The sequence below is a fragment of the Rousettus aegyptiacus genome, unplaced genomic scaffold (genome assembly GCF_014176215.1).
Source record: "Rousettus aegyptiacus isolate mRouAeg1 unplaced genomic scaffold, mRouAeg1.p scaffold_m13_p_13, whole genome shotgun sequence".
In the NCBI taxonomy this organism is placed as follows: Eukaryota; Metazoa; Chordata; class Mammalia; order Chiroptera; family Pteropodidae; genus Rousettus; species Rousettus aegyptiacus.
In genome coordinates, this window is record NW_023416288.1 from 41,547,802 (window position 1) to 41,575,259 (window position 27,458).

A 27,458-nucleotide genomic window follows, 5' to 3' on the forward strand; every position below is an offset into this window, starting at 1 on the left:
GTGCTCTCCTCAATTGTCTATTGACTGTCAGTCAGCAGGACGTTTGAAAGTGGATGAGAAGCTCTGTACTCAGGGACGAGCCTTGTCCATACGCTTCATCGTGGAGCAATGATTCTCTACTTTTGCTCTATGCGAGAATCTGGGAAACTAAGGGAATGAAAATTTTAAAGCTTCCCAAGTGATTTCAACACACAGTGAGGGCTGAGAATCACCGCCGCAGTGCCTTAGCTGAGCCCGGCTGGAACTCCCAGTGTGAGATCGTCCTATTCTTTTTTCCTGAGCTTGTCAAATTCCCAAGAGAATACTGGAGGGTCCGGGCTTGGCTGCCAGAGCCATGGGAACTGAGTATGCTGGGGTGGGTTGGGGCTTGGAGTTCACTACTCAGTTTTTAAACTTTCACTTAATACCTCTTTTTAGTGTGGTGTTTGTGTTCATTTTTTTAATCTTCTCTAGAGACATTCTGTCCTCTAGAGAATAAACGTCCAACCGTTTGCCAAGTTACGAAAGGGACACTCGCTAAGTTGTATGGGATGGCTATGGATTCTTAATGAGCTTTAATCAATTCCTTTTTTAGTATGTCTTCAGGTCCCGTGCTCCAATTCCAGAGGTATCTGTGGACTTCGATGACTGCATCTGTTGGGGTTCTGTGATAATGGGGTTGCTAGTTGGCTTAGCTCCTTCATGCGTATGTCTGCTGTCTCATTCCCCAGAGCCTCCCCACGTCCGTCTTTCCCAGCATGGTCACAGCATATCACACATCTCAAACGGCATCTGGCATCTTGAGAGGGACTGTTCCGAAGAGGAAGTGGAGGCTGCCAGGCCGATCAAGGGCTGAGTTTGGAACTGGGGTCACTTTCCCTGCATTCTACTGGTCAAAACGGGCACATGACCCACCAGATTCAAAAGCATAGAAACGAACTCCACCTCTAGCTAAGGGAATGATAAGGCCACACTGCAGCTGAGAATGTGGACTGAGGTCTATTTTGTAGCCATGTTTGGACAATATAACCTACTGCGGAGATTATATTACAGATTGTGAAAACATGGCTGTTGGCTGCAGTGAGTTGTTCCAGTCACTGCTGAAGACGAGGTGCTCGGAGTTGACATTTTCAAGGAGATGCAATTGCTCATGAGGACAAAGGTCTACGCATTGACCACAGGAATGAGGTGACTAAAAAGGGATGAAGAAAAAGTTCATCAGAGATAGGTCAAGGAAGAGGCCAGAGGGTTAAATGGGAGGTCAAGGTGAAAAATGAAACGAAGACACTTCCATGAAGGAATTTCTCTTTATCTACATACATTTCCTTCCTCTTTTTCTCTATAGCTTTTTCCCAAAAAAATTGTGAATGAGGGTTTTTACCCAGCCACCTCCCCCACAAAAATATTACATGAGAGCATCATCTAAAAAGCAAAAGTGTTGTTAGTTGGCAGAACTGCTCAATTTAGAAATAGAAAAATTCATCTGTATCTCAATATTCCAACTTAACACACGGCTGATTTTTTATTCTAGAGCAAAACAAACAAACAAAAAACCAGAAAATTTCTGTCTGATGTTTAGATCAATGCCAATTATTGATCACATCTTTCTAAATTTGACTTACCTACCTCCCTGACACACAGACAAAATAATGGTATGTGGTTTTCTTGGACTTATTTTCTCCTCTAATTATCTAGGAAGAAAGTAGGGAATAGTCTAGGGGTGGGCACAGCCTTCCACAACAAAAATTCAATTAATAGATGGCAACATAGCTAACTGGCAAATTGTACTGTCCACTGGAAACATAGATCTTAAAAGATTATAGGATCTATGTCATTTCCTAATCATTCTCATGGCATCAAGGACCAACTTTGTTAAATAAGTTCTTGATTTTAAGTTACCAGAACCAAGAATTCTAAGTAGACAAACTCAAAACATGCATCTAAACATGGAGTAAATGTTACGTTGTTAAAAGAAATATGACTAATAAAAATTCTGCTTTTAAAAAGCTTACAATCTAGTCAAAGAGACAGCCATAGACGTCATGATATAGAAAAGTGCAAGGTAAATGCTGTTACAGGGCTATAAAACAAAGTCCCGAAGGAGCAGAGAGAAAACGATTTTGTCTGAAACAAATGAAATTCCGAAGTCAAAATATAATTTTGACAGACTAGTTGAATACAGGCAACACAATAAGCAGAGAAGACAAGACATCTGTCTGACGTGTTTGGGAAATGCTAAGCAGCCCAGTGGGGTTAGAACACAGGAGGAAGAGCATCACGCAGGACCACATCCATGGTAGCAACAAGTCTCGCTTTATTCTGTAAGTATCAGAGAGTAAGCACAGCTTCCGAGCTAGGACAGTGACATGCTGGGTGTGCGACGCGGCTAGATCCATAGTTTGGATAAAAGCGGACGGCAGAGTCCGGGATGGTACGAAAAGGGAGACTGATACACAGACGGGCTCAGCCAAGAGGCTCCTACAATAATCCACGTAAAAAACAATGCTGGCTGAAACCCCCAAATGTAGTTAGAGGTTAACAGGTTCAATACATCCTAAGCAATATAGACAAGCCAGGAAAAAACCTTAAATGTTTATAATTTATTATTGAGTTTAAATAAAGCCACTTAAATAACTTTAGACAAACAAAATAACAACGTATATAGTTTAAAGCTGAATTGTAACATTTCAGAATGACTTATAAAGGCCATCTTCGCCTCTATTGTGTATCTTAAAGAAGTACTAGCGAATGCAACAAGGGCACATCCGACATGTTAACTCTACTAATTATATACACCTAATTTGCGTCAAAATGTTTTTTCCCCATGATCACCCAACAAAGACCCTTTTAATCAACTTTTTTTTTGTGATTAGCTGATACACATTCATATGCCAATTAATTTTATTAGCTTGAAAAAATGTAATAAAAAGTCAATTATGCCCGTAAATCATCGCCATGCCTTTATAAAACAATCAGTATACTATTTGCCGTCCGGGCAACTAATATTTATCGACCTCCTATTCTCCAGGCCAAAAAACATATCTGTTACTTTCCAGAATCGGACTGCTAGGAACTTGCTCAACAGCATAAACTGTAACATTGAACTGTATTAACTGCCAGTTTTTAGGAATCACCACATTTACATTTCTGTTGTTACCACTAAGTTTTTGCTTGTATATTTTTCTTAGATTTGTACGGACATAAGCAGTATTTTATATTTACATCACCATCATTTCTCTTTTCTATTTATCTCCCTTTTCTATTTACATCACCACATCTCTAATTTTCTGCTTATAAATTTTAATAAAATACATTAAGTGGGAATGAATAGTATTATTACTCTATCATCCTGGAATTTAAAAAGGACAAGTACACATTTTAAAAAGCTACACATAATAAACTATGATTTCTAAAATATAACAATATATATTTAAAAAATCAACCTCATCAAAATTCCTGATTTATCATCTTAAATACAGGATGTTAAGTTTAAATGGCTATGTATTATGATGGTTGCACACACACGAGATACTGAAATGCATATTAAGTTTAAAGTACCTCTTCTAAGAACTGGGCTAATAGGTGGTTCCTTATTTAGTTCAACTGGAATGAAATTATAAAAGCAGTATTTTCTTGTTATTAGGCATGACCATAGCCAAAATATATTGCTATTCAACAATACCGAATTCAATATTGAGGACAATCCAATAGTCAAAAATACCAATTTCTAGCCAACATCCGGTATTATTCAAGCATTGATTATCCTATAGGAGTTGTTCTGTTAAAATTATCTGACTAGAAAGGGAAGGAATAAGGAAACGGACAGTAGAGATCTAGAACGTGTCCTTACTTTACAGATCGGAGACTGAGGCTCAGTCTTGGTAAATAACTCGCCCAAGGCACGGGCCGGCGGTGGGACCAGGCCTGTTCCTGAGCCGGATTTCCACTCCGGGCTCTTCTTGCCATTATTTGTGTTCTCTCATTTTATGACTTAATCAGGTTATTTATTTACTATATTTTAACTTTAATTTGGAAAATTATCGAGTAAAGAAATTTTTCCTCTAAGCCCAACAAAATGAGCATTACAGAAACAGGAGGCAGTTCATAGCGTTAGAGCACTTTCTTGGCTTAAGACAAGAACTTTATACAGAAAGAAGTTCACTTTATGTATAATTTCATTTGGCTGCGAAATGCTTATATAAAAGTCACAGCTTTAGGACCTCTTTATATCAGAGTGACTTCATATGTTGTGAAATGGTTTTCTATAACCTTGACGTTTTCTTCAGATAGCCAGTTCTCCTGTTTTAGCTGCCTTATAAGAGCTTCTAGAGACTTCAATCTTCCTAGAGTTTGCTGCTCTTGCAGCTCCAGAAGTGTGATCTTTGAATGGAGTTTAGAGACTTTCTGCCAAAGATGCTCCTTATTTATATCTTTTCGACAGTACGAATGTTCGGTTTGCAAAACCTCTGTCTCATAGTCCACATCCTCGTACAAGGGGCCTTCCACGTCGATGCTCTCCATTTCCACAGTTTCTTTTTGGGGAGGCATAAAAGAATGAACTGTAGGTTTGAAATTTTCTGCGGGTACGAAAATGGCAATAACCGATTCTTTATTTGTGTTCAATTCTTCAACTGTTTGAGAAATGGTGCTGAGTAAGAATGGATTTTCTTGTGCTGACTTAATTTCCATGCAAGTATTTGCAATGTTCGGATTAGCAAGATGACTAGTAGTTATTTCAAGCACTTCCTGGTTTTCCAAAGACTGCTGGACACCTTCTGAATTTGAAGTTGTCAAAGTGATAGTGGTAGAATTTAGATTCTCAAAAGTTGTGTGCAAACCACCTATACTTATGTCTTGGTTAATTGATGTTTCTAAGGTAGATGCTGGCTGTCCAGTATTTTGTTTAACTAGATTAAGAGTTAATACGTTACTGTGTATACTTCCTGTTTTTGGAGCTGGGGGCATCACCGAGGCAGATGAAGCAAGTACTTCTGCGTGCTCAGGGAGGACATCTGTGTGAACTGTATCTTTCTTTGGCTCATTTGATGCAAATGACTCTTCTGACTTGGCTTTGAGGCACACTTCTTTCTCAACGTCTAATTTTTTCTTCTGACACTTTTTTTTGGAAGGGTTTTTTTCCTAGAAAATAATATTTTCAAATTCTAAAAAGATGGCCTTATTAGGTTTATTCCCTTAGTGAGTGCTGAATGCTTAATTACGACTTTGAGCAGTATGTTGGCCAAGTGATTTGTTCAGTTAAAAAAAAAAAATGTTCTAAGAACATAATAACTCAAATAGACTTTAAAGTGTTTTTTTACATGCATCAAGTACAGTTAATATATGATGGAAACGTTACAGATAATCAAAAGAGCAGTAAAATAATATTAGATCATTAACTTATGATAATGTTGATTTACATGTGTGTTACTGTTTGCTCCTCTTAAGCTATCCTTCGCAATGGTTTCAAGTTTTAAAAATCATCACACTTTTAGCAAAAGCAGCATTCAGTTTTCCTTTTTCTCGAGTATATTTTCCCAGCAGTTGTCTTTCCCCCTCACCCCCTCCACCTGATCACCTGCCACCCTGCAACCTGCCTGCTCGGCGTTCTCCCCCCTCCCCTACACCCTGCCTCCAATACCTGATCGTCTTCAGGCAAAGAAAATATTGTTGGAATCGCAGTTTGTTTCAAATATCGGATACCCCATCTGATGTCGAGAGAGTCAGGAGTGAAATGGTCACTACACAGGAACTGGTATTTACTGGGAACCCATGAATCTCGCTTCATATTCTTTAACCATTTTTCAAGTCTTTCTTTGTCATGTAGAGGAAACCTGAAATTAAAAAAGGAAAACTTTGCTATATATAGTTTTACGACTCCACCACTGCACACAGAAGTAACCTATGCGTCAAGGGCTGCCGAAGAAACGCAGTCAACCTGCCATGCGAGAGCATCTTACGACAACTACCACCGTGTCACCTCCGCAGTAAAGAGCACTGAGGTGTATGGCACGTGGCCAAAGCTCTGAGAAGAATGGCCGGTAAAACAGAACTCAGAGTCCCTTCGAGTAAAATACACGTGTCCCAACAACAACAAAAAATCTATTCCTGTGGATCATGTTCTATTTTTATTTTGTGATGTAGTTTGCCTAGAACTAGGAAAGAGCTGTCTATAAACTACATAGTTTTATTCACATATAATTCATACCAACAGTATAAGTCAAACAATTTCTTGTCTATAATTCAAAGAAGTATTAAGTTTTAGGGTCTTATTTATGTCACTGTTTTTAAAATAAGAAGTTAATTCAAACAAATAGTTTAGCTGACAATAAAATGAATATGAAATCTTATAAAATGACTAATATTCCATTCTCTTTACCAGAATCGGCCTCAGTTCTACTTATATGTTAACTTAATCCAGTATTTCTAGACATCGAAAATCAATGAACTGGGACCTATACATTCAAGTTTTGAAAAGAAAAACTGACACAAGAAAAGAGTCAAACGTTTTTTAAAAGACAGACTCAGACATTTTATAATATGAAACAAATCAAAAAGAAAAAATAGAGAGGGTCAAGACAGCTCTTTATCTGTCTACTACAATAATCTTGATTTAGAGTTGGCCGTAACTCACTGCAATCTGTTTTACAGGTAAAGCTAGACAACGGCAGAAATTCAACAGATTTAACTTTTTTCTACTAGTGTAAACAGGTTTGGGTTAAACTGTATTAAACAACTTAACAGTAACTTTCCTTAAAAATGATTTTACAGAAGACATATTACATAATAATATCTTATTTTTGCAAAATAGTAACATAAGGTTTTCATACAAAAAGCAACAGTTATACATTCCTCCCAACCACAACCTTTTAGTTTATGCTTTATATTAGCATGCTTTTTCCTTCCTAAATATTTATAACTTTTGAAGATGCTAAGGGTAAAAGAGTCTGGGTACTCTGAAGAAAATAACTTCTAACCCTGATTTCCTTACATGGAAAAATCAGGTGACATACCTTTGGATGCTCCTACTATAAATATAATATTCATACATGGTTTGAAAATTTTTTAACCTTGCACATATCAATAACAGCTTATGAGGATGATAGGCGTTACTCCCCCCACCCACCCTCAAAAAATTTTAAGGCGAAAATAATTTTCTTTTCAGAGGACTTGAATTCTCTTAGCTACAGATAAGTTTATACCTTTTCTGTTACAACTTAAATGCAAGTATGCCTTTTGCGGTGTTTTTAAATGTAATTTCACGCTGTTATCAAATATAAGAAAAAAATATTTTGTGTATATTCTTATTCGTAACTGGACTACCATGCTTTCTCAATGGTTAAATGATTTTTAAAAATCATTTTAAAAATCCACTTTCAGTAAATTCACATTTTAAAGGAAAAAAACTTTATAATTGACTTCCTTCAACACTATTTTCTCCCACAAAAACAGTAACTATGTGGCTATAAGCTTAATTTAAAGAATTTTGAGTATGGGGTCATGCCCCCCAAGTCCAAGGCCAAATATATCTGAGCAACATTGGGCTAAGTCAACGTCAACATAATCCTTTGCTACAAACTTCAGAGCCAAAGCCATTTTCCCATCAGATGCCCATAGATTGGATTCCCCCCCCCCCCCCAAAAAAAAGTATCTCTGCATTTTGTGGAAAGGTGGGAAAGAACCTTGAAAATACTGCTACATGTGAATTCAGGGGAGTTAGCAGGCCCCCACACACACATTAAGATAATGGAAAGCTGCAGAATCATTCGTGAATAGAAAGCTTCAGATCTAGAGTAGAATAGGGTTCACAAAGCAACTGGTGAAAAATCAAAGAAAGTAAAAGACTAAGAGGTAAAAGCTAAATTAATTATTTTAAAGCACAAGGAAAAGGCACTACCTCCTCACAGACTACATGTGAATCAGGTTCGAATTAGGTTCTATTAATATCTCCAACCTCTTTACAAATGAGATCACAGGCACAGAGTTAAATAATTTGCAAGTCATTCAGCTACGAAGTAGCGGAGCCAGGATGTGAACCTATTAAGTCTGGCTTTGGAGCCTGGACTCTATTAAATTATCACACCCTACTCCTCGCTCGTTCCGAACTTCTGAATAAATATGAGTGTGTACTTCTGTGGTTTCATGGAGCTATTTCGTGGCATTAGTGTTCGGAATAACATCCTGTTCTCTGTACAAACGAAGAGAATACTGAGCCCTGAGCGGGAGAGACAGGTTCTAATTCTGGCTCTGCCATCAAACCTTCAAGTCTCGGTTTCCTTATGGGAAAATGGAATCGAGTTAACTGTGAGACCTAACTCACAGTGGGCGTAAACTGCTTTGAGTGCAGCTTCCCACCTGGCAGGTTTGACATGTGCCTTAAGCGGTGGTGTCATTTCTACCAAATGAGGTCAGGTGAGGTGGGGAAACGCTCTGCGAACCACAGGGCGCCGCGCAAGCTTCATTGTTTTAAGTAAACAAACCCCTAAGCCTCGCCACCGGCCCGGCGTCCTTTGCATAGTTAGGACATTGCTAGGTAAACAGAACTCGAACCTTCACGCTCCCGTCCTGAGATGTGACAGACCAGATCGAGATTGCTGAGGACTAATTTCTATAGCAGAACCGATCCTAAAGGCCATAGGACCGGGGCCCAAAAGCAAGGCTAACGCTTCTGCTCCAGTTACTACAACTTACGGGTAAAAACTCAGCTTCCGGTCTTTATTGTTCCGACCTCGGCGGTTCTTACAGCAAATCGCGGCGCAGTAGCGAGGCATCACTGCGGTGCGGCCCGGGGAAGCCCCGGCCCACTCGCGGCGCAGGCGGGGTCTGCTCACTGCCTCGGGGCCGCGACTCCCGGCCGCCCGAGCCACTGCGCCTGCGCCGGGATGGGCCTCGCGGAAAGACGCCGCCGCCGTCGCCTCACTTCCGCTTCTGCGACCTTCGGCCCTGCCCCTTCGGGAGGTGGAACCGGAAGTGACGTGCCGGCGGAGCGGCCACAACAGTTTTCCACGTGCGCGTAGGGCGCCAGGGTCAGGTGGGGAGGCGAGAGCCAATAGGGGAGCGTTTCGTGTAGGTCGTCTCCAGAGGCGGAGGCGCCTGCAGCGGCCGCTCGGCAGTGGGGAGCCGACTGAGCGGGGACGCGGCGGCCGCGGCGGCAGGAGGCGGGTGAGGTCCGTGTACCAGCCGCAGCGGGGCGAGCGCGGGCTCCCGGAGGCCGCGGAGGCCGGGGTGAGGCCCGGGCGTCAGCGGCGGGCGGCGGGTGCGGGCGGCGGACTAGGCCGGGGTTGCGGGCTGGGGGAGCTCCGCGCGTCCCCGGGGCCTCGGTCGGTCTTTGTGGGCTGACTTGGCCTCCTCGCTCCCGGTGGTCGCCGCAGGAGCTTGGGGCTGCCTGGCGTTCTTGCGGAAGGGGGTAGGGACAAGGAGGTGGCCGGACCCGAGTCGTGCGTTTCGCGTTGGGAGCTGAGCCGCCGGCCTTCTTGGGCGCCGGACGGCGCCTCGGGGGAAGGCGGGGCGGGGGTCGCGGGCCCGCGGGCAGCCTGTCTCCTTCCCCCCCGCCCCGCCCCCACCACCCAGGCGGCGCCGGGGCGGACAGGGCGTGTGTCGGTCCCTCTGGGTGACCGCCGGACCGTCCAGCCCAGTCGGCCCGCGCCGGGGGCGTCGGGCCCGCGCTGCCGTCCCGTGGGCCCCCCCTGGGAATGAGAAGTCAGTGTAATGCCAACGTCAGTCTAGTAAATAAGCTTCAGATATTCAGCCCGAGACCGGAGTAACGTTTATCAAGCCCCTCCGGGTGCGGACCCGCCCTTCGACTGGGCAGCGACCCGCAGGGGCCGCGGCGTCCGCAGTGCGCCCTGGGCTTGAGTTTTTCCCACGAGGAGTTTGTATTTGATCCCTGGCTCCCGTGACTCTGAGTAACTCTCTGGAAAGAAGTAACCTGCCTGCTAATTACGCTCAGAAAAGGCCGCGGGAGAGGGAGGCAGGCAGTTTCCACAAACCATAGTGTCTTTCGTCAGCCTCGTTATGTCATCGTAGGTTATTGAGGACTCCTGTGACACCGGCGTTTAAAAAAAACAGGATTACTTCTCTTGAATCGTAAATCGTTAAATCTGCACCGTCAAGAATTTGAAGTTAATTTTATCTAAGGCTAGAGAAGTTTTTTTAATGGCTACTTCTCAGTTTGAAAATAAGAACGTTTCTAAAGTACGAACTATGAAAGTTCATTTTTCTACCCACCTCAGCAGAAATCTTACATTGGATTAATTGAGTTTTTAACAAGGCGTACACTTGCTTTTTGTTAAATATTTGAAATCTTACTGTGAAAAACGATTCCATTCTGTTATTGCATTGTTAGTGTTGTGATATTGAGTTTATCTATTTACAGTCCTTGCTTAACCTTGGGGAAATAAGTGAAGCTGATCCTTTTTTAGGGAGGGAAGATCACTCCTAATTTAAACTTAGTTCTTAGTTCTTCACCTTGGTAATGTATTTTTTTTTTCCTGTGGAGGGGGACTTTTTTAGCCTTCTTTGAATATCAATTCTTGACGATTGAGACCCTTTAAAATGTTATTTGGATTTTTTGTCCTTTTTACAATGCTCACACAAGATGAGTCTTTAATATTAATTAGTAAAAAAAATCAGTTATTGAATATTTTTGTGCCTACTCTGTTATGTCCAGAGTATCGGTGGAAAGTCAAAGGCAAGAAAGATTTTTCTCAATTCGGTTAAATCGTATTTGCTTTCAAGAAGGTTACAACCAATTTAGAGGTAATAAAGCCTATGTAAATGAAATAACTAGGGAACAGGTACAAGCTACTATACGTTTAACATTTTAATAGTATGTTAAGTATACCTCATATCCTAAAAGTTCATTGGGTTTCTTTAAAAAAAAAAAAAAGTCTTATTAGCTCCATGTATGATTTTTTTTTCTTTTCTCTTTTAGGTTATTAAAAATGGCTACACCCCAGTCAGTTTTCATCTTCGCAATCTGCATTTTAATGATAACAGAATTAATTTTGGCCTCAAAAAGTTACTATGATATCTTGGGTGTGCCAAAGTCGGCATCAGAGCGCCAGATCAAGAAGGCCTTTCACAAGTTGGCCATGAAGTACCATCCGGACAAAAATAAGAGCCCTGATGCTGAAGCAAAATTCAGAGAGATTGCAGAAGGTGAGTCAGTGACTATCTCTGAGATCTCACAGGCATTAACTGGTAAAGGAGAATGATAGCTAAGAAGTATATATGTGTTTGAAGATTTTGTGGAGCTGGGAGGGGGAGCGGGATCTAATGTAAACACGGTGAGATTCTTGAGACTTTTCTAATAGATACTTTGATTCCTGAATGGTAGCATTTTTTTATTGGCATACAGATCCAGAAATGTTGAAAATCGATTATTTCATTTTTTTCATTACTTATAAAATTGCTTATTGTTTCTATGTCAGAAGGAATATTTGGTACTTAAAACTTATAAACTAACGAAACAGTTTTTACTAAGTATGGAGATTATAAAAAATATTAAGTGTAAAATTTTTAAACAAACTGAAATACCTTGGTTTATTATTTCACTTGATCTACAATTCAAAGCCATAAGGCAATTCTAAAACAAGTTGCACCTCCTGAACATTTCAGTAATTAATGGTGGGTGGAGTTAAATGAGTAGGGGTCGGAGTTAAATGTTTACTTCAACTAGCAAGGAAATGAAACATCTAAATTCCTCTTAGTTACATTTGACATCAAATTCTTTAATACAAGTAATGGTTTCACACAAATAATAACGAAAGATAACTAATCATTTTCCACAGGTTTATTTGTAGTAATGGTAGCATTCATTTCACAAATACTTATTGGATATTTACTAGGAGCAGACATTGTGCTCACTGTTGATAGTATGTAGTAGATAAGACAAAGTCCCTGCCTTTTGTAACTTTTATTTTAACTTTATTCTTATGTGTGTAGTGTTTGGGTTTTATTTATAATGTGAAATCCTTCTCTTAAAAGAGAGATGAATTTACTTATTTGAAGAAATTTGGATATATGTAATTTTGATTACCTTAAGTTACTGAAGCATTTTTATTTCTTGCAGCATATGAAACACTCTCAGATGCTAATAGGCGAAAAGAGTATGATACACTTGGACACAGTGCTTTCACTAACGGTAAAGGACAAAGAGGCAGTGGAAGTTCTTTCGAGCAGTCATTTAACTTCAATTTTGATGACTTATTCAAAGACTTTGGTTTCTTTGGTCAGAACCAAAACACTCGGTCCAAAAAGCATTTTGAAAATCACTTCCAGACACACCAGGATGGCTCTAGTAGACAAAGGCATCATTTCCAGGAGTTTTCTTTTGGAGGTGGACTGTTTGATGACATGTTTGAAGATATGGAGAAAATGTTTTCTTTTAGTGGTTTTGACACGACCAGTCGGCACACAGTACAGACTGAAAATAGGTTCCATGGATCTAGCAAGCACTGCAGGACTGTCACCCAGAGAAGAGGAAATATGGTGACCACGTACACTGACTGTTCGGGGCAGTAGTTCATGTTCTGGTCTCCCTAAACCCAGCTAGCTGACTGTTCTTCAGTATCTTTGATGCAAAACAGTTTTCTGTGAACTCTTTTGACAAATGCATGATTTCACTTAACTTGATATAACTATTAAATATATTTAAATTCTTTTTGACAAACGAAGCAACATTCAGTTTGTAGAGAAATAGTTAATTATTAATTTCCCTGATTAAGAAAGGTTCTTTAAAAAAAAAACCTGCCCAGTGTTTTTCCTTTATCTGTTGTTGAGCTTGTTAATGTGGACAGTTTTATTACTAAGAAAAGATCAAATTTGCCTGGTACATATTTAAAGGTTAAACTTTAAACTTTAAAAGTCATTGTAGATTTAAATTGTGTGATCTTGACCGATTTTTGCCATGAAACCTTTCTAATTAAAATTGCATGCTCTATAGCATCTGACTTGGGTTGCTAAGTGTACGTGAAACTGTAATGAGTCATTCAATAAAGGATGGCGGCAGTACCTTGGTTAATTTCCACCGAAAGCTTCAGAAAGGCATGGTTTAATATTTACCGCAGAACTATGCTTTTCTACAGTTGAATTGCAATAAAGGAAGTGATTGCTCATAGTCATTTAAGCTGAAAGTTGAAAATTTATGAAATATGTCGAGATTGTTACACGTTTGGAGCCTGGCTAATGATTTTGTAATGTTAAAATCATAGCTACTTTATATATCTTCACATTTCTTAACTGTTGACTTTCTAGGGCTTAATATGGATTTATGTCTTTTTTGTGTGTGTGGTTCCTCTTTGCACTCATCATTATCTACAGATTGACTAATACCTCATTCTGTTTGCAAGAACAGCCGGTAATTTCTGCGCAACCTTATTATGTGCAATATTTTTAAATCCCAAGAAATGCGTGCTTTTGTTTTCAGATAGACCTATTTCTTTAGTTCTGCACTTTTCCACATTATACTCCATATGAGTATTAATCCTATGGATACCTATTAAAAGTAGTTAATGTCTCATACAACATTGTGAGTGAGAGAAATATAATATTTACAATATGATGTTCTCTGTTGTCATTTTATTGTGAAAAGTTTATTCTGCAATTCGGAAGTGCGCTTGTCACTGTAAGCAATGGGGCTGCTTACACTGACCAGAGCCATGTTCCAGAAGTTACTTTGACTAACCAGAAAACCCCGATGTGACCTGGTTTGATTGCCATTTGGTAATTTCTGTGCTCTCTCCTCCTCCCCTCCCGAATTTTGGTAGCTTGAAGATTTTTGTTAATTATAATTTTGATGTATTTGCCAGGAGCAAAGTATTTTTCCCATTGGTTCTTTCCTCTTAACCTGGTTGGGAAAAAGCAGAGACTTCGCATAAAGCTATATTTAATAATAATCATCTTTATTTTAAAACTGAAGAAAATTATTCTATTTACATACTTTAACTTCCTGTAAGTTATATCTACTATTTTGTTTAAAAATGGGAAAATAACCATACCTGGAATTTTGATCCGAGGATTATCTGTAGCCTCTCAAAACAAATGAGGCAAAAAAATCAGGATTAAATTTAAGGATTATTTTTATATCGTTAACATCTGACCTCTTTTTCTCCAGGGCCTGTTTATCTTCCTTGTTTTCCCATTCCAAATACTGACTTGAACCCCTACTTTAAAAAACAAACTCCCTTTTGGCTCTTTAAAGAGGTGGTAATGAGCACCTCCAATCTGTAGCCAGCGGGTCAGAACACAGATAACAACCTGGGCTTGCAGTTTGCGTCTGAAGCAAAGGGCCGTCTTGTAGGACTGAGCCTTTAGCCTGTGGGGTCTGATTGTGTCTCTGTAGATAGTGTCAGAATTTAGTTGAGTTGTAGGTCACACAGCTGGTATCTGAAACATCATTTAGTGATGGTGGGGGAAGGGAGGAAATGCCCCTCTGAACACTCTTCGGAAATTTGGGTCCCAGAATACTCTCAGTGGGCTGCTTTGAACTTCCAATAAGCTAATAATACATTGTGACTCTCTAGTGAAGATACCATGTATTGTTTGCCAAATTTACTGGACCATGGAACCATTTTTACTGCGTACCCTTAACCATATCCAAGTGTGCAAAAGTAAAAGTTTGGTAAATATTGGCCTAAATAAAACAGTAAAAAATCACAGTGAATCATTAGAACATGTGCATGGTCACAGAATGTTGCTGTCACCTCTCTGCGCCCTCCTCCCCTCCATCTAGTCGAATAAACACATGAAAATCATTCTGAAGGACCAGACCCATTATGATTTTATTTAGCCTGGCCTACATTTCATCAACATGTTTTGTTTTGATCACTACTCTAGTTATTTAAATGATACCGTTTTCTTTTTACAGGATTTTTATACTTATAAAAGCCATCATTTAGCAAATTATGACAGTACAATGTATGTAAATGAAAAACTTTATTCCAAGAAAATAAAAATTACTGATTATTGTTACTTATTATATTTTTAAAAGAGTATCTGAGGACAGAAGACTCAGAATGTGACTTAAGTTGCAAAGCAAATCATTTTTACAGTTTCATCCTTTTACCAGTTGGACCAGTATTAGTAGCTGGTGATATCAACAGTTCTGACAGTTGATTAGTGAATCGAAGTATTTTTAGTCAGTGAGAAATAAAATAAACGTTTTTCTTGGTGAAATGTCCTTCAGCTGTGTGCAAAATAATGGGTTAAATGGAAACATCAAAATACTAATATAAGTAAATACTTGATCACACTCAAGAATTATTTTTATTCTGTACATGTGCATAAATAAAAATTACCTTTTCCCTAATGTAATCGTTTATAATGAAGTTTCTGGGAAACACCAGCAAGATGGTCTCGTGGGAGAATGCAAGGATTCTTTTCTCTTGACCACACAAAAAAAAAAAAATTACAAGAAAAGGAAGGAGGAAGGGGAGGAATCAAGGACACTAGAAAAGCAATGTAGAGCAGGGGTCTCCAACCCTTGGGCTGTGGACTGGCACCCCTGGGCTGTGGACCAGCCCTGGTCCAGTGACCTGCTAGGAATGAGGCTGCACAGGAGGACATGAGCAGCAGGCAAGCCAGTGCAGCCGCTCCCCAGCACTAGCATCACCGCCTCAGCTCCATCTCAAATCATCAGGCATTAGAGTCTCATAGCACTGGTCCCTGGTGCCAGAAAGGTTGGCGATTGCTGAACTACACAGTTCTGTTGGGAACAGTTGCAGAGAAATGAGCAGTATTGGTGGTGGAAGTGGGGTCAAAGGAAATTTTCCTACAAAGTAGCAAAAATTAATTTAACAGACCCGAAAAATAATAACAGGTGTTGAATGGAGCAGTGTCTTCAAAGGTCTGAGGGGTAAAATGCCTTTGAACTTAGAACTTTGTAACCAGATAAATTATTAATAGAAGGCGAGACCAAAGCAAAGGCATTTTTTTCTTTTTCTTAGTACGTACTTTTAATTAAAAATTTTTTATTATGTTGATATTGGTTAATGAAATCCAGTAAGTTTCAGAGTGTACAAAATATAATAACTCGATTACCACCTACCTGTTCTTTATGAAAAAAATACTGATTTTTTTTTAGCCTAAAATAACAATGTACAATAAAGGATACAATGTAGGAAATGAGACAATAGCAGCTCAGTATACACCCTCACGAAAGAATGAAGAAAGCTAGAAAGAAATCGAGAGCATACGTTAGAATCTGACACTTGGAAATTTCTCATTTGGAAATGGATTTTGTTTCTTTCATGGGTCTGATTACTCAATTTATAATGAAGTTGTTCATATAATTGTATTGTAAATGTTTTTGACCAATCCGCAAACAACTCATAAAAATTATATTTATAAGATAGTTATGTGAAATGTACATTAGAAATGGAAAGACAAAGGAGAGTTGGAGGCAAAATGGAAGAAAAGGTTAGTGTATTCTGTCATTCATGGTAGGCAATTGCTTTATTCTGTCTCAAGTTGATAAAGACCAGTGATTGAAACGTATTATTTTCTCTTTTAATGACAACCGTCATCTGCTAACAGACGCTGGTAACGTAATTTCTGAGGAGTGAGACTGGGAGGCCAGGGAAGACCACATTTTGCATCTAATGTTTGAATTTCTCTTGGTGAATGCGTTTTGTTTTTTTTTTCCTTTAGTATATAAAGAAAAAAAAAACAAACAACGTGGTGTATCAGTTAGAGTGTCTGTAACAAACAGAAAACCCCTAAGTTAAACAAACCTGAACAATAAAAAGCTTTTTCTCTTAACAAGGACTGCAGAGGTCAGGCAGCTGTCTGATCGCTGTGTTGGCTTCATCCTGATGGCTGTTAACAGCCATGAAACCTTCCCTACAATGCCCGCAGAAAACTTTCCCTCCCATCTTATTGGCCAGAAACTTTCCATGCTGTTACATGTCCACAGCCAATCCAATCACTGACAAGGGGAATAGAACCACCCTGATTGACTTGGTTTGGGCCATTCAGGACCACCCACTAGGGCTGGACTGAGATATTCTCTCCTAAAATTCTTGGAAAAGTGTTGATACCTGGAGAGAGAAGGTGCTCTATCAGAAAAGAGTTAGGAAGATGGAGAAGGATGTGCATACAACAAACAGTTGCATATTAAAATAACTTTGGTGGTGCTGAATGTTTTTACTTCCTTTATGATTTATTCTTTACCATTAGATAGATTTTTTTAGAAGAGGATTGGGCTCTTCTGTTTGTACCTCTAATGATGGCCGAGTTTTTGTTTGTGCTAGAAACCAACCTCACCTTAAATGATGCAGAATCTTGGCTTTGGTGGGTTTAACGTTTACGGTTTCAACTATTTGTGACAGGCTGCAAAATCCTGTAACATAATCGTTTGTGATTTTCCTGAAGTACAAAATCGAAGTCCACGCCTGACTGGTCTACAATTCAGGATCATAGTCATTTAGGTTGTAAATGGGCCTCACCATTTATTTAATAGCCACATATGAAAATGTATTTGAATAGTTTGTATTTGTCATTATGTATGCATTTTAATAAGGGACTTACTTGCTAAATTGTGTTCACTAAATTAGAGATCCGAGTCTCTTTCATCAAAATCAAGGCTACTAGATTCTTTTCTGCATGAAGATGGTCGCTATGATGGCCTATTTTTCTGATCTTTTCCCAGTCACCCCTCTGTTCTGCCCCATCCTGCCTCAGTTGAGCCTCAATTTTCCATATTTATTTGAATACTGGCTTTGAATTTTTACTCCTGGCCTGTAGGGAGTCAAATCTACACCTGGATCACTTCCCTGAGCCTGGGCCCTGCCAACTCATTGTTTTCCCCTTTTCTCCACGAACCTATGCTGCCGAGGTCCAGAGGATGCCTCACGGTCGAGTCTGTTTGGGGTTATGACACATTATGCAATTATCATTCACTAAATTAGCAGTTTAAATCCGTATTACACTTTCAACTATTCAATTTTTAAACTTAATTTTCTGTTATTTAAATATAATTTCACCTAATCACTTGAGGAAGCATTACATGATTCATTAACTATATTAGGTAAAAGTCATGAAAATAAAATTTTCTGCTGATACCTCATAGTACAGATAAATATATTAATGTGTAGATAATTATTTAAAAGTGCTACCATGGTTTTCTTATTTTAAATGAGTTCTCTATTAGCGTTTTCTACATTACATATTTTATAATTAGATATGGAATGGATTGGTGTTCGGTAATGCATATTATTTTATTTGTATTTATTCTTGTCATTTAGGTAATACTGATTCTCATTCCCTGACACAGATCTGGGGTATAAGATATGTAGAAAAACATTTTTCTTTGCTTTTCAGAGAGGGTCATGATCTGTTCGTCTCTATTCTTTTCCCTGTGTAGGTGGAGGTGTATGTTAGTTGGCATAGGTTAGTCTATGCTGCAGTGATTAGTTACATTCATTTTTTTAAACATTGGAATCATCAATATAAAATAGGTCTAATGATTTTATCATGGAATGCTATATTTTTATGCTGTAAATTAGCTATTTCCAAAGTATAATGAAAGTAAGAATTCTTAAGTATGGGAAACACTGGCTTATGTGTAACACTGTTTGGAAACTCTGGACTAGGCTTATAAAGAACAAACTTTTGTGGAAAAGGCAAACTTCTGAAAAGTAAATGCTTTCCATGAACTAGTTTTAGGGCTAACATCCCTTATAGAGCTACTACGGGCAGTAGAGAAAATTAATTAGAAGAGCAATCTAAACAGAAAGTTATGACTTTAAAAGTGTAAGTCCATGTGCATAGAATTACCTTGCTTTTCTGTGGGAGGAATGCTGAGACTCTCCAGATTAAATCTGGATGTTGGTCCCAAAGACAGGATGCCTGTAATTAGGGGATACAGTATACATGCTGATGCATCTTAGGGAGCACGCGCCTCCAAGTCCTCCTTTTCTTATTCCCAGAGTGCTCGTTGACTTCTCTGTGTTTGCTCGCCGCCTGGAAAATGGCGTAAAAATTATGAACTTAGAAAGCGTGTACTGGGGAAATGAGGAGTGTCGACTGGGTGGACGAAGAACAGTGCAAATATAAACACATCTGCACCGGGTGTGGCTCAAGCTCTTATCTCTTCATTGAGAAAACTGAAGCCATCTGAAAAGAACCTTCCAAGCTTCCCACCATCCTCCTAGAGAGGCCTCTCTATCTACCTTCTCTGCCTTTCCATGGCCCAGAGTCAGCAAACGCTAGTGTTTCCACCTAAAGCCAGGCCCTCTTCTCCTCTGGGCTCTGGGTCATGTCACTCGGGGCCTTCAGAAACATCGCTCCTGAAGTTCCTCCCTTCCACTCTCCTCGATGTTCGGCTTCCCGTTCAATAATTCCCACCGGCAAACAAACCCGTTGCTGTTTCTCTCACATTAAACACAAACGCTCCCTGTGACTCCACTTCTGCAACCAATTGCTCTTTCGTTTCTTTGCTCACCTTGGCAGCAAAGTTTCTCCAAAGAGCCTCCATCCCCACCTGCCCACCACCGAAACGCCTCTTGCCTGGTTGGGGTTCTTGATGTGCTCTTTAACATGGCAAAATCGATGTTAAATAACGCATCAGTTGGTCATTCCTCAGGTCTCTTCCTCCCCGCAGTTCAACACGCTGTTTCCTGAACATTCTTCCTCCACCTCTCCTTCGCCTCTGCTCGGTCCTGGTTCTGTCCTCTCTCCATTTTTTTTCTTCCTCCCTCTCCTTTTCCTTTTGTCTTATGCAGTTTCCGCTGAACAATAAAAATGTGGCAATGTTAAATTTGATTTTTCATACCCAATGGAATTGGGCTAATACACGCTTACACTGATGGTCTCTTGTCACGTTTTTTTTGGCTACATCAGTCTTTTTGTCCTTTTCCCAACCATGCTGAGTCATGACAGGAAGTCGTAGGCTACACATTCAGACGATTTTTGCTTTCACTTGTTGACTGCATCGTGGACGGCCAGATGCCGATTTTCTTACATTTTGAACTATTTTCCACGTTAAATCACAACCTAAGGAGTCTTTGAAGTCGTTAGCGCTGCTGTTATGTCTTATAAAAATCACTTGGTTGAGGGGTAGTATAAGATGTAGCATTTGTTTAAATTAGATGGATTAAAAAAATATATTGCCCAAAGGTGAAAAGGCTTTTTTTTTGAACATGGTCAAGTCTTCATTTTTTCCACTGTTACTAGTAAAGGAGAAAAATTACTTTTACTCTATTTAGCCTATTGCCCGAGAGACAGATTTTTTTCTTCATTTAGTTTTACTGATTCATTAGCATTTGACACAGCATTACAAACGTCTGTAATTGTTTGCATTGCTGTAGGGACTATAATGTTGTTAATATCTATTACTGAGCTAAATGGATGAATTAAGTAGCCAGAAACAAATATGATTGTCAAGCCTGATTTAGTTGGCATATAGCTTTACAACAGCTGCCAAGCTTAATATGGAGGGTGGAGGAAGGTTGCAAATATAACATTTGCAAGTAGAATTTGCGATGTTGAACATCTCTGCTTTCCCTCTAGATGGAGGCCTTGCTTTGCCTTAAAGCTCTGGATTACCTGGGCCCTTGCAGTGTGGTGTTAAACGGAGACCTATGGGGCATTAAGCTGTAAATTTCCCAATTCTCCAAAGACAAAGAAAGAGTTCCCTTTGGAGCTCTGCCACCGGAAACACTGCAGTGAGCCTCGGGCAAGACCCCCATCGCCACCCCCCACCCCCCAACCTCCTGACTGCCTGCCTGGTGCTAGGCCCAGGCTCTGGCTCCTCTCTCTGGGTGATCTTCTCTTTTTTAAATCACAGTGGCCTTTTGACCTTCTCTGGTTGTGACCTTTGGTTAGTACCAATGTCATCCACAGATTTTAATTGTTGACTCTTGAGACAAAAGTTTGAGGTTTTGATTCCTCCTTTCTCAAAAGATCTCTAAGCTAGTTATGCAAATTTTAGCAATCTTCATTGGTTTCTCTGGCTATATTACCCCCATAATATACACATGTTTATTACATTTCTGTATCGTTGGAGAGCTTATCGAAAGATCAAAAACCCCAAACAAGCAAACAAAAAACCTCATAACGAGATGCTGAATACAACTCATCCTATTGCTTGAGAGGAAGGCAGAGGCCTCAGGGGCTGAGAGCAAGTCAGTGGGGGGTTATCGAGTCCTAACCTCGGTTAGGGCTAAGGGCCAGACACACTCAGACACTGCGAAGGCTGGTTCTGCGGCCCTTGTTCCGACGCCCACCTGCACACCACAGGCGAGAAGGTGGGGAAGCTTCGCGGTGAGGATTCCCTTGTAGAGAGGAGACACTGACCCTCGTCCTCTGTCCCTCCCACAGTGAGCTTCAGGAAAAACGTCCCAGACAGCTCGTCACGTGTCTCCTAGAAAGCGAGAATCACTGGGACTGAAATCGGACGTGTAGAAGGGTCTCGAGTGAGAGACGATGGCCAGAGCCACCCCGAGGGCTGCGGTGGGCGCAGCCTCCTCTGCCTCGGGCTGGGGACCAGGGCTCCATCGGTGTTCGGCTAGATGTAGACGCTGTGGCAGGTAACTGGCCCCGGTTGTCTTGAGAGGGTCTCCGTCCTAGAGGACTGCCTTGAGGTCAAAGCGACCCCAACATCCAGGAGACCCCAGGGAGCTAGGGGGCTGAGCAGGAAGTTGAACAGCACCTGCTGGAGGAGGCTACGTGTGTGTGTGTGTGTGTGTGTGTGTGTGTGTGTGTTTCTCCTGGGCGTGGCCTCTGAAGAGCTCACCGACCTCGCCCTCCACAAAATAGCTCTCTTCGGCTATTTAATCAGCTCTGCAGTCATCACAGCACGAAGAGAGCCCGCTCCCAGGCAAGTAAGAGCTCTCCTGCCCCTCTCGCTCCTCCTCTCTTTCGCTCTGGCCCCACCAAGAGGCCCTGGAGTGTAGCAGCGCCCAGAGCAAGGGCGGCGGCGCCCAGAGCTAGGGCGGCAGAAGGCCCGCCACGTCCCGGGGTCTCCGCAACGAGTTTTCTGGCCTCAGGGGCTTCCATCCTGAAGGTAGAGGACGGAGTGGGGAGGACAGCTGGATGAAGACCAAATTTTAGTATTAAATTTGGTCAGATGTTCCGTCCAAAATGCTTAAAGGACTTCAATTTTTTCCATTATGAAAAACATATACGCAGTTGACCATTGTGACCATTTTTAAGTGTACAATTCAGTGGCACCAAGTGCGTTCGCGTTGTTCCGCCCGGTCCCCACTCTCTGACCCGGAACGACCTCTTCATCTAAGCGGAAACTCTGTGCCCGTTAGGCACTGACCTGCCCCTGCCCCTGCCCCCTGCCCCCTGCCCCCTCCCCGCAGGCCACCACCTTCTGTTTTCTGTCTCTGTGAATTTGACTATTCTAGGTATTCTTCTTGTAAGTGGCTTCACACAGTACTTGTCTTTTTTGTAACTGACTTATTTCACTTAGCGAAACGTATTCAGGGTTCATCTGTGTGGTACCATGTGTCAGAATTTTTTTTCTCTTTTGAGGCTGAAAAATAGTTCACTGGATGTTTACACCACATTTTGTTTATACATTTACCTGTCCGTGGGCAGCTTCCACCCTTTGGCTATTATGAGCGATGCTGCTATGAACATTGGCTTAGGAGTGTCTGTCTGAGTCACTGTTCTCAGTTATTTGGGGGTTTATATCTAGAGGTGGAATTGCAGGGTCGTGTGGTGATTCTGTTTAACTTTCTGTGTAACTGCCAAACCGTTTTTCTCAGTAGCTGCATCAATTTGCATTCTCACTAGCAAAGCCGAAGTGTTGCATTTTCTCTACATCTTCACCAATTTTTTTAAAAAATTAAAAATTTTAGAGAATTTTTTTTTTTTTACACCTACAGCACCCAGTCTTCCTAGGCCGTCTCCCATCTAAGTATTAACGAGGCCCCACCCTGCTCAGCTTCCGAGATCAGATGAAATCGGGTGTGTTCAGGGTGGCATGGCTATAGACTTTAGAGGATTTTTTATTTCCTGTGCCGACGAATATCTACAGGACCGGCCCTGGGTTTCCTTCAAGGGCACGGAAGGGCAAGAGGAGAGAGCCGGTGTGAAGAGATGAGGGGAGTGAGGAGAGCTGTCCCCTGCCCTCACTCTGTACTCCGTGGGGGCCGGTTTGTGCAACAGACTGGGAGCAGTCAGATGGCAGTGCCTTTTAGGAGGTGGCTGAGGCTGGTCTGATATCCTCAGTCAACAATATCCTGAGGCAGTAGGCCTTCCTTCTTAAGAACTCGGAGCCCGGAGGGCCCGGAGCTGTGGGTCATAGTGTACCTCTTTACCTTCCGTGCCTACGGACTGGCAAAGCGAGTAAAGCCAAGGTCTGCAAACGAGTTCTTCGTTTTGTACGGATTTGTCCTCTCCATTCTCAAAAACCAGGAGGAAAATATTTAGAAAGATAAGCAAAGATAGACTCAAAAATCAGAGAGCATTAATCTCTTTTCAATCAGCGCGTAAATTTTTAACTCTCTTTTATGTCGTATGGCTAGTTTGGACGTCAGAACGGAGGCCGCTGAAATCTGCGGCTTAAATTTTCATCGCTTCTTCCCCAATCATGGTCCAGCTTCGTCTTCCTTGAAGCTTCCTGTCAAATACACAGTGGTACGTGGCCGTCATTTCCTAATTCTTCAGCTTTCTCAATGGCGAAATTCGTTCCCAGTTAGCCCTTTTTATGAACTTACTAATTTCTTCATAAAACGTGTTCATAAACCTCTACGGCCATAGCTCACAGTTAAAAAATTCAAGATATTATCGATAAGATGAGCATTTTCTGGCTGATCATGATGAATGAAATAGCTCCGAGCCTGAGGCGAAGGCAAGGCAGCCCTATGCAGCATTACCCGGCAACATTCTTTGATGATCCTTGGAGGTTACCCTGAGGACTTCACAAGCATTCATTAAACCCTGTGACACACTTGTCAGGCAGACATCGTTCTCTCTCCTACAGATGAGGAAAGTTTCTTTAAAAGACTAAGGAGCAAATTGCTAAGAGAGCGTCCGCCTAACCCTTGACTCTTCGGGCCGTATAGTGGGAAAAATGGGGACAAAAACATCGTTTCTCCTGCACCTTCCTTTCCCTCCCCTAAAAGGCTCCTCGGAATTACAAGGACATTTTGGAAACCATATTATTTTTATTTTATTTTATTTTATTTTTCTTTGTTGCCCAGGTCTTCGAAGAATTTAGAAATCAAGGGAAATCCATCGCTGTCATTAAAATGTGAAAACTAAATTTGTTGGTAGCAGAAAAGCATCCCATTAATATGATTTCCTTGTGGAGGATTGTCAAGTTCAAAGCAGGAATGTGTGTTGCCATGGGCACCAGATTCTCTCCTCGCTCGGCTGGGCTGGTTCCTTCTCCTTGGCTGCTGATGGAGGAGAGTTAGCGGTTCAGGCAGGAATCACTGAGCATTGTTAGAATAGATTTGTAATTTTTATGTAATACTTTCTCTTTATAGATCTATACAGATAAGAGCTGCCAACTGTTTACAGTCGCATTCGGGGCAGAGTTTTCTGAATCTCTCAGGCATATAACCTGGGAGGGGCTGAGGGGAGTGTCTTTTCTTCCTCCTCACACATCTTATCAGGAACAGGCTGTGTAATAAATATTTGTCAGAAAGATGGAGGAATGGATGAAAGGCTGACTCATTATCATGCACCAGCTGCCTGAGATAAACTTAGGGCTTATGGGCCAGGAAGGTTGGCAAAAGGAGTTGAGACGCAGAAGAAAGGGAAGGGGGAAGGGAAGAATGTCAGGAGAGAGAAGCCGGCAGACATTCTGGAGCGGTCTGTAATCTCTCAGACACAGGGGCGCAGAGCTAAAGCTGACCCGCAGTGACAGAGACGGTGACACAGGCAGGAGCGAGAGAGCAAGAGCGAGCGACAGATAGGCTTGCTACTTTCCTGAGACCACTGAAGTCAAATACACAAAAAGCAGTTAAATTTTATTAGCCCGATGATGCTCCCAACCTCCTTTATCTCTCTGCCTTCACTTTGCTTCTAGGGTCTAACAGCAAGGGAGAAATGGGGGTGGGGGAGCCTCCCTCTCTGGGGGGCGCAGGAGTGGTTCCCTGGCCCTGCACGCAAGAGCAAGTTTTGTTCTGTTTGTTGCAAGTCATCAGGGTCATTTTGAATTAGGCGTTTTCCTCCCCCTCACAGATGAAGCCTCCTGCCAAGGCCCGTGACTCAGTCAGGAAAGGCTGGGGCTCCTGGAACGTGACAGCCAGCCTTTCCCAGTACAAAGTGCTGCTCAGCACGGCAGTGGACGCGGCCGCATTTCATCGCGATTTTCTCCCTTCCTTCTCACTGTTACCCCGTGCGCCGTGCAGTCTGAGCAAATCCTGGCGGGGTCTTTTGTGTCTGCATGGTGCCTGAGTAAGCGAAAGGCAGGAAGAAGCGCATGCCTTCCAGATCTCCATTTATCATGAACACAGATCGTAGCTTCGGCTCTTTTGCTCGATGCAAATGAGCGGACAGATGTGTGTCATTGGCAGCAAATTGTGCGACTGTCCTCGCTGCCTGCTGCTGAATTTATATTTGTGTTTTTTTTTTCTGGGAAGGAATACAATTGTGATATAAAATTATTCAGTGGCAATGCTCCCTGAACCCTGCTCCATGTCTCCTATTTGGCCCCCAACACACACATTTCAGAGCTCTAGTCTCTAGAGGATTCGATGGCTTGCCTGTCTCCAGGGTTCGGGGTATCCCTTCTCGGTTTACCTTTCGAGTTCTAGAATATTCTTTTTCTCCTTTCAGTTCCTCCTCAATTCCCTCAGCCACCAATAGCCGCCCGTTACACCCTTTTCTCAGTTATTTTTTGACCCTGGTAGGTAACTGTTCGATCAGTATTTTCAGATCATCTGATAAATTAATTCAAAGCAAGTGTTAATGGCTGATAACAAAAAAGACCTGTAACTTCTCAAATGTTCCCATGAAAATCCTCCAGTTTTAGTGAGAAGTGAGTGAGTCTCTCCAAAGGGGGAGGGGAGGTAGGGTAGGAAGCAGGGGTGCAGGGTTGGGGGAAGAAAGGTCAGAGCGAAACTGCTTAAAAATCGATTTTAAGTTGCTTCCCATTTAGGTCACTTACTGCTCTAAGCCACCTGAATTTCCCAGCGATGTTCGCTCGCTACGTGCCTTGCTCATCTGAGCTTTTGCAAACCCGCAGCTCGCGGCTATGCACTTCTGAAGGCATGCAGAGGCAGGTGTCTGGCTTAAATGAATAAATGTCCATTGTCATTTGTCCTATCTTTCTAAAAAATGTGTTAGTATAAATATATATTACAAAAGTAATATTTTTTTTGCAAACTCTTTAAATAATACAGAAGAATGCAAAGAAAAAATGTCCCTTCTTCCTAAGTTCCATTCTTTTTAGAGAAGAATACTAATGATAATAACTTGCTGGTTATTCTTCAAATATATATATTTTTTGGTAAACGCAGATCAGCATATGGTCTATAACTTATTATAAATTATGTGTGTGTGTGTGTGTGTGTGTGTGTGCGCGCGTTCTAGCTTTAGTCAACATTTTTAGGACTGATTAGTTAAACTTTGACATGCCCTAATCAAGGTAAGGATTCAAGAAATGCTTAGTTACCTTTGAAAGACCAACCAGAAGGCCACACTCTAGAAGAACTCCTGTAAGCGCTCCCGTTACTTACTTTTTGGCATAAAGGATATTAGAAATAACTGTTCCTACGTGAAATCATTAAGATGGAAGATGTGTGAATTGTCTAGAAGTACGTAGGCCCGCCCGCCCTGGCGATTAGGGAGTAAGGATGTACCAAGTCTCATCCTCTCGTCTTCGCCTGGCGCACTCGGTTGAGAATTCCAGTCCGTCCCGTGCTCCCGTCTTTGAGCCAAGAGAAGTGAGTGTGACAGTGTCCTGCCTGCGTGCTAACCACTGTCTCTCGACCAGAGTCCCCCAGGGCCCTGCCGTCGTCGCACCAGATGCCTTCTGGTGGGGCGGCTGTGGGAGAAGGACCATCACGCTCGCCTGCACGCATCATCTGCTCCCTTCTGTCAAAAAAAAAATACCTAAAGCCCATGGTCAGATTGGGTTTTACTGGTTCCCAGCACGTGTATAATACTAATAATATAAACAAACAACAGATAAATAGTATTGACGTGTATCCTCATCTAAGAAACAAAAAGAAGTAGGATCCGGATGATATATACTGTTTGCTCACAATATGCCGTGTGATTATAGGAATCTGGGGCACCGGCAGGATGCTGATGGGAGAGATCTTTTTCGTAAGATGGAATTTTACAAATCTTAAATTTCCATCACATAAATGAACGTTTGTCCTGCTGATGACTTATCGCTTGGGAGCAAGCTAGGCATTTCGAAATGTTTTATTTATTTATTTTCTGATTTTAATAGTAAAAGACATTAATCATGGGAAGATTGGAAAAAATGCAGAAAAAAAATTAGAATCACGCCTAATATTCTCATTTGGATATAAGCGTTATTGATCGATGCACTTCCTTCCAGTGTG

At 41.4% G+C, this 27,458-nt stretch overlaps 2 protein-coding genes and 1 pseudogene across 4 annotated transcripts; 1 reads left to right on the forward strand and 2 right to left on the reverse strand.

Moving 5' to 3' along the window:
• Positions 1-1,272: 1,272 nt before the first annotated feature.
• On the reverse strand, positions 1,273-8,845 carry THAP5 (THAP domain containing 5). Its single transcript, XM_016156308.2, has 3 exons — positions 8,668-8,845; positions 5,618-5,810; positions 1,273-5,118 (listed from the first exon to the last, which is right to left on the reverse strand). The coding sequence occupies exons 1-3, from the start codon at positions 8,745-8,747 to the stop codon at positions 4,204-4,206; spliced, it is 1,188 nt and encodes a 395-aa protein (XP_016011794.2). The 5' UTR covers positions 8,748-8,845; the 3' UTR covers positions 1,273-4,203.
• Positions 8,528-15,286, forward strand: DNAJB9 (DnaJ heat shock protein family (Hsp40) member B9). 3 transcript variants are annotated; one of them, XM_016156311.2, is made up of 3 exons: positions 8,528-8,669; positions 10,910-11,136; positions 12,050-15,286. In XM_016156311.2, exons 2-3 carry the CDS (start codon positions 10,920-10,922, stop codon positions 12,499-12,501), a joined length of 669 nt encoding a protein of 222 aa, XP_016011797.1. In that variant the 5' UTR covers positions 8,528-8,669; positions 10,910-10,919; the 3' UTR covers positions 12,502-15,286. The 3 variants fall into 3 exon arrangements, with proteins under 3 accessions (XP_016011797.1, XP_016011798.1, XP_016011796.1); XM_016156312.2 differs by lacking the exon at positions 8,528-8,669 and adding an exon at positions 9,037-9,143; XM_016156310.2 differs by lacking the exon at positions 8,528-8,669 and adding an exon at positions 9,048-9,201.
• Positions 15,287-22,805: 7,519 nt separating this feature from the next.
• Positions 22,806-22,924, reverse strand: LOC118611099 (annotated as a pseudogene).
• Positions 22,925-27,458: the final 4,534 nt, after the last annotated feature.

Coding starts and splice junctions, on each gene's coding strand:
- THAP5 (XM_016156308.2), bottom strand. CDS start 8,747: ATGCCTCGCTACTGCGCCGCGATTTGCTGTAAGAACCGCCGAGGTCGG. Junction 5,811..8,667: donor CGGAAGCTGAGTTTTTACCC/GTAAGTTGTAGT, acceptor TTTTAATTTCAG/GTTTCCTCTACATGACAAAG. Junction 5,119..5,617: donor CTTTGCCTGAAGACGATCAG/GTATTGGAGGCA, acceptor ATTATTTTCTAG/GAAAAAAACCCTTCCAAAAA.
- DNAJB9 (XM_016156311.2), top strand. CDS start 10,920: ATGGCTACACCCCAGTCAGTTTTCATCTTCGCAATCTGCATTTTAATG. Junction 11,137..12,049: donor ATTCAGAGAGATTGCAGAAG/GTGAGTCAGTGA, acceptor TATTTCTTGCAG/CATATGAAACACTCTCAGAT.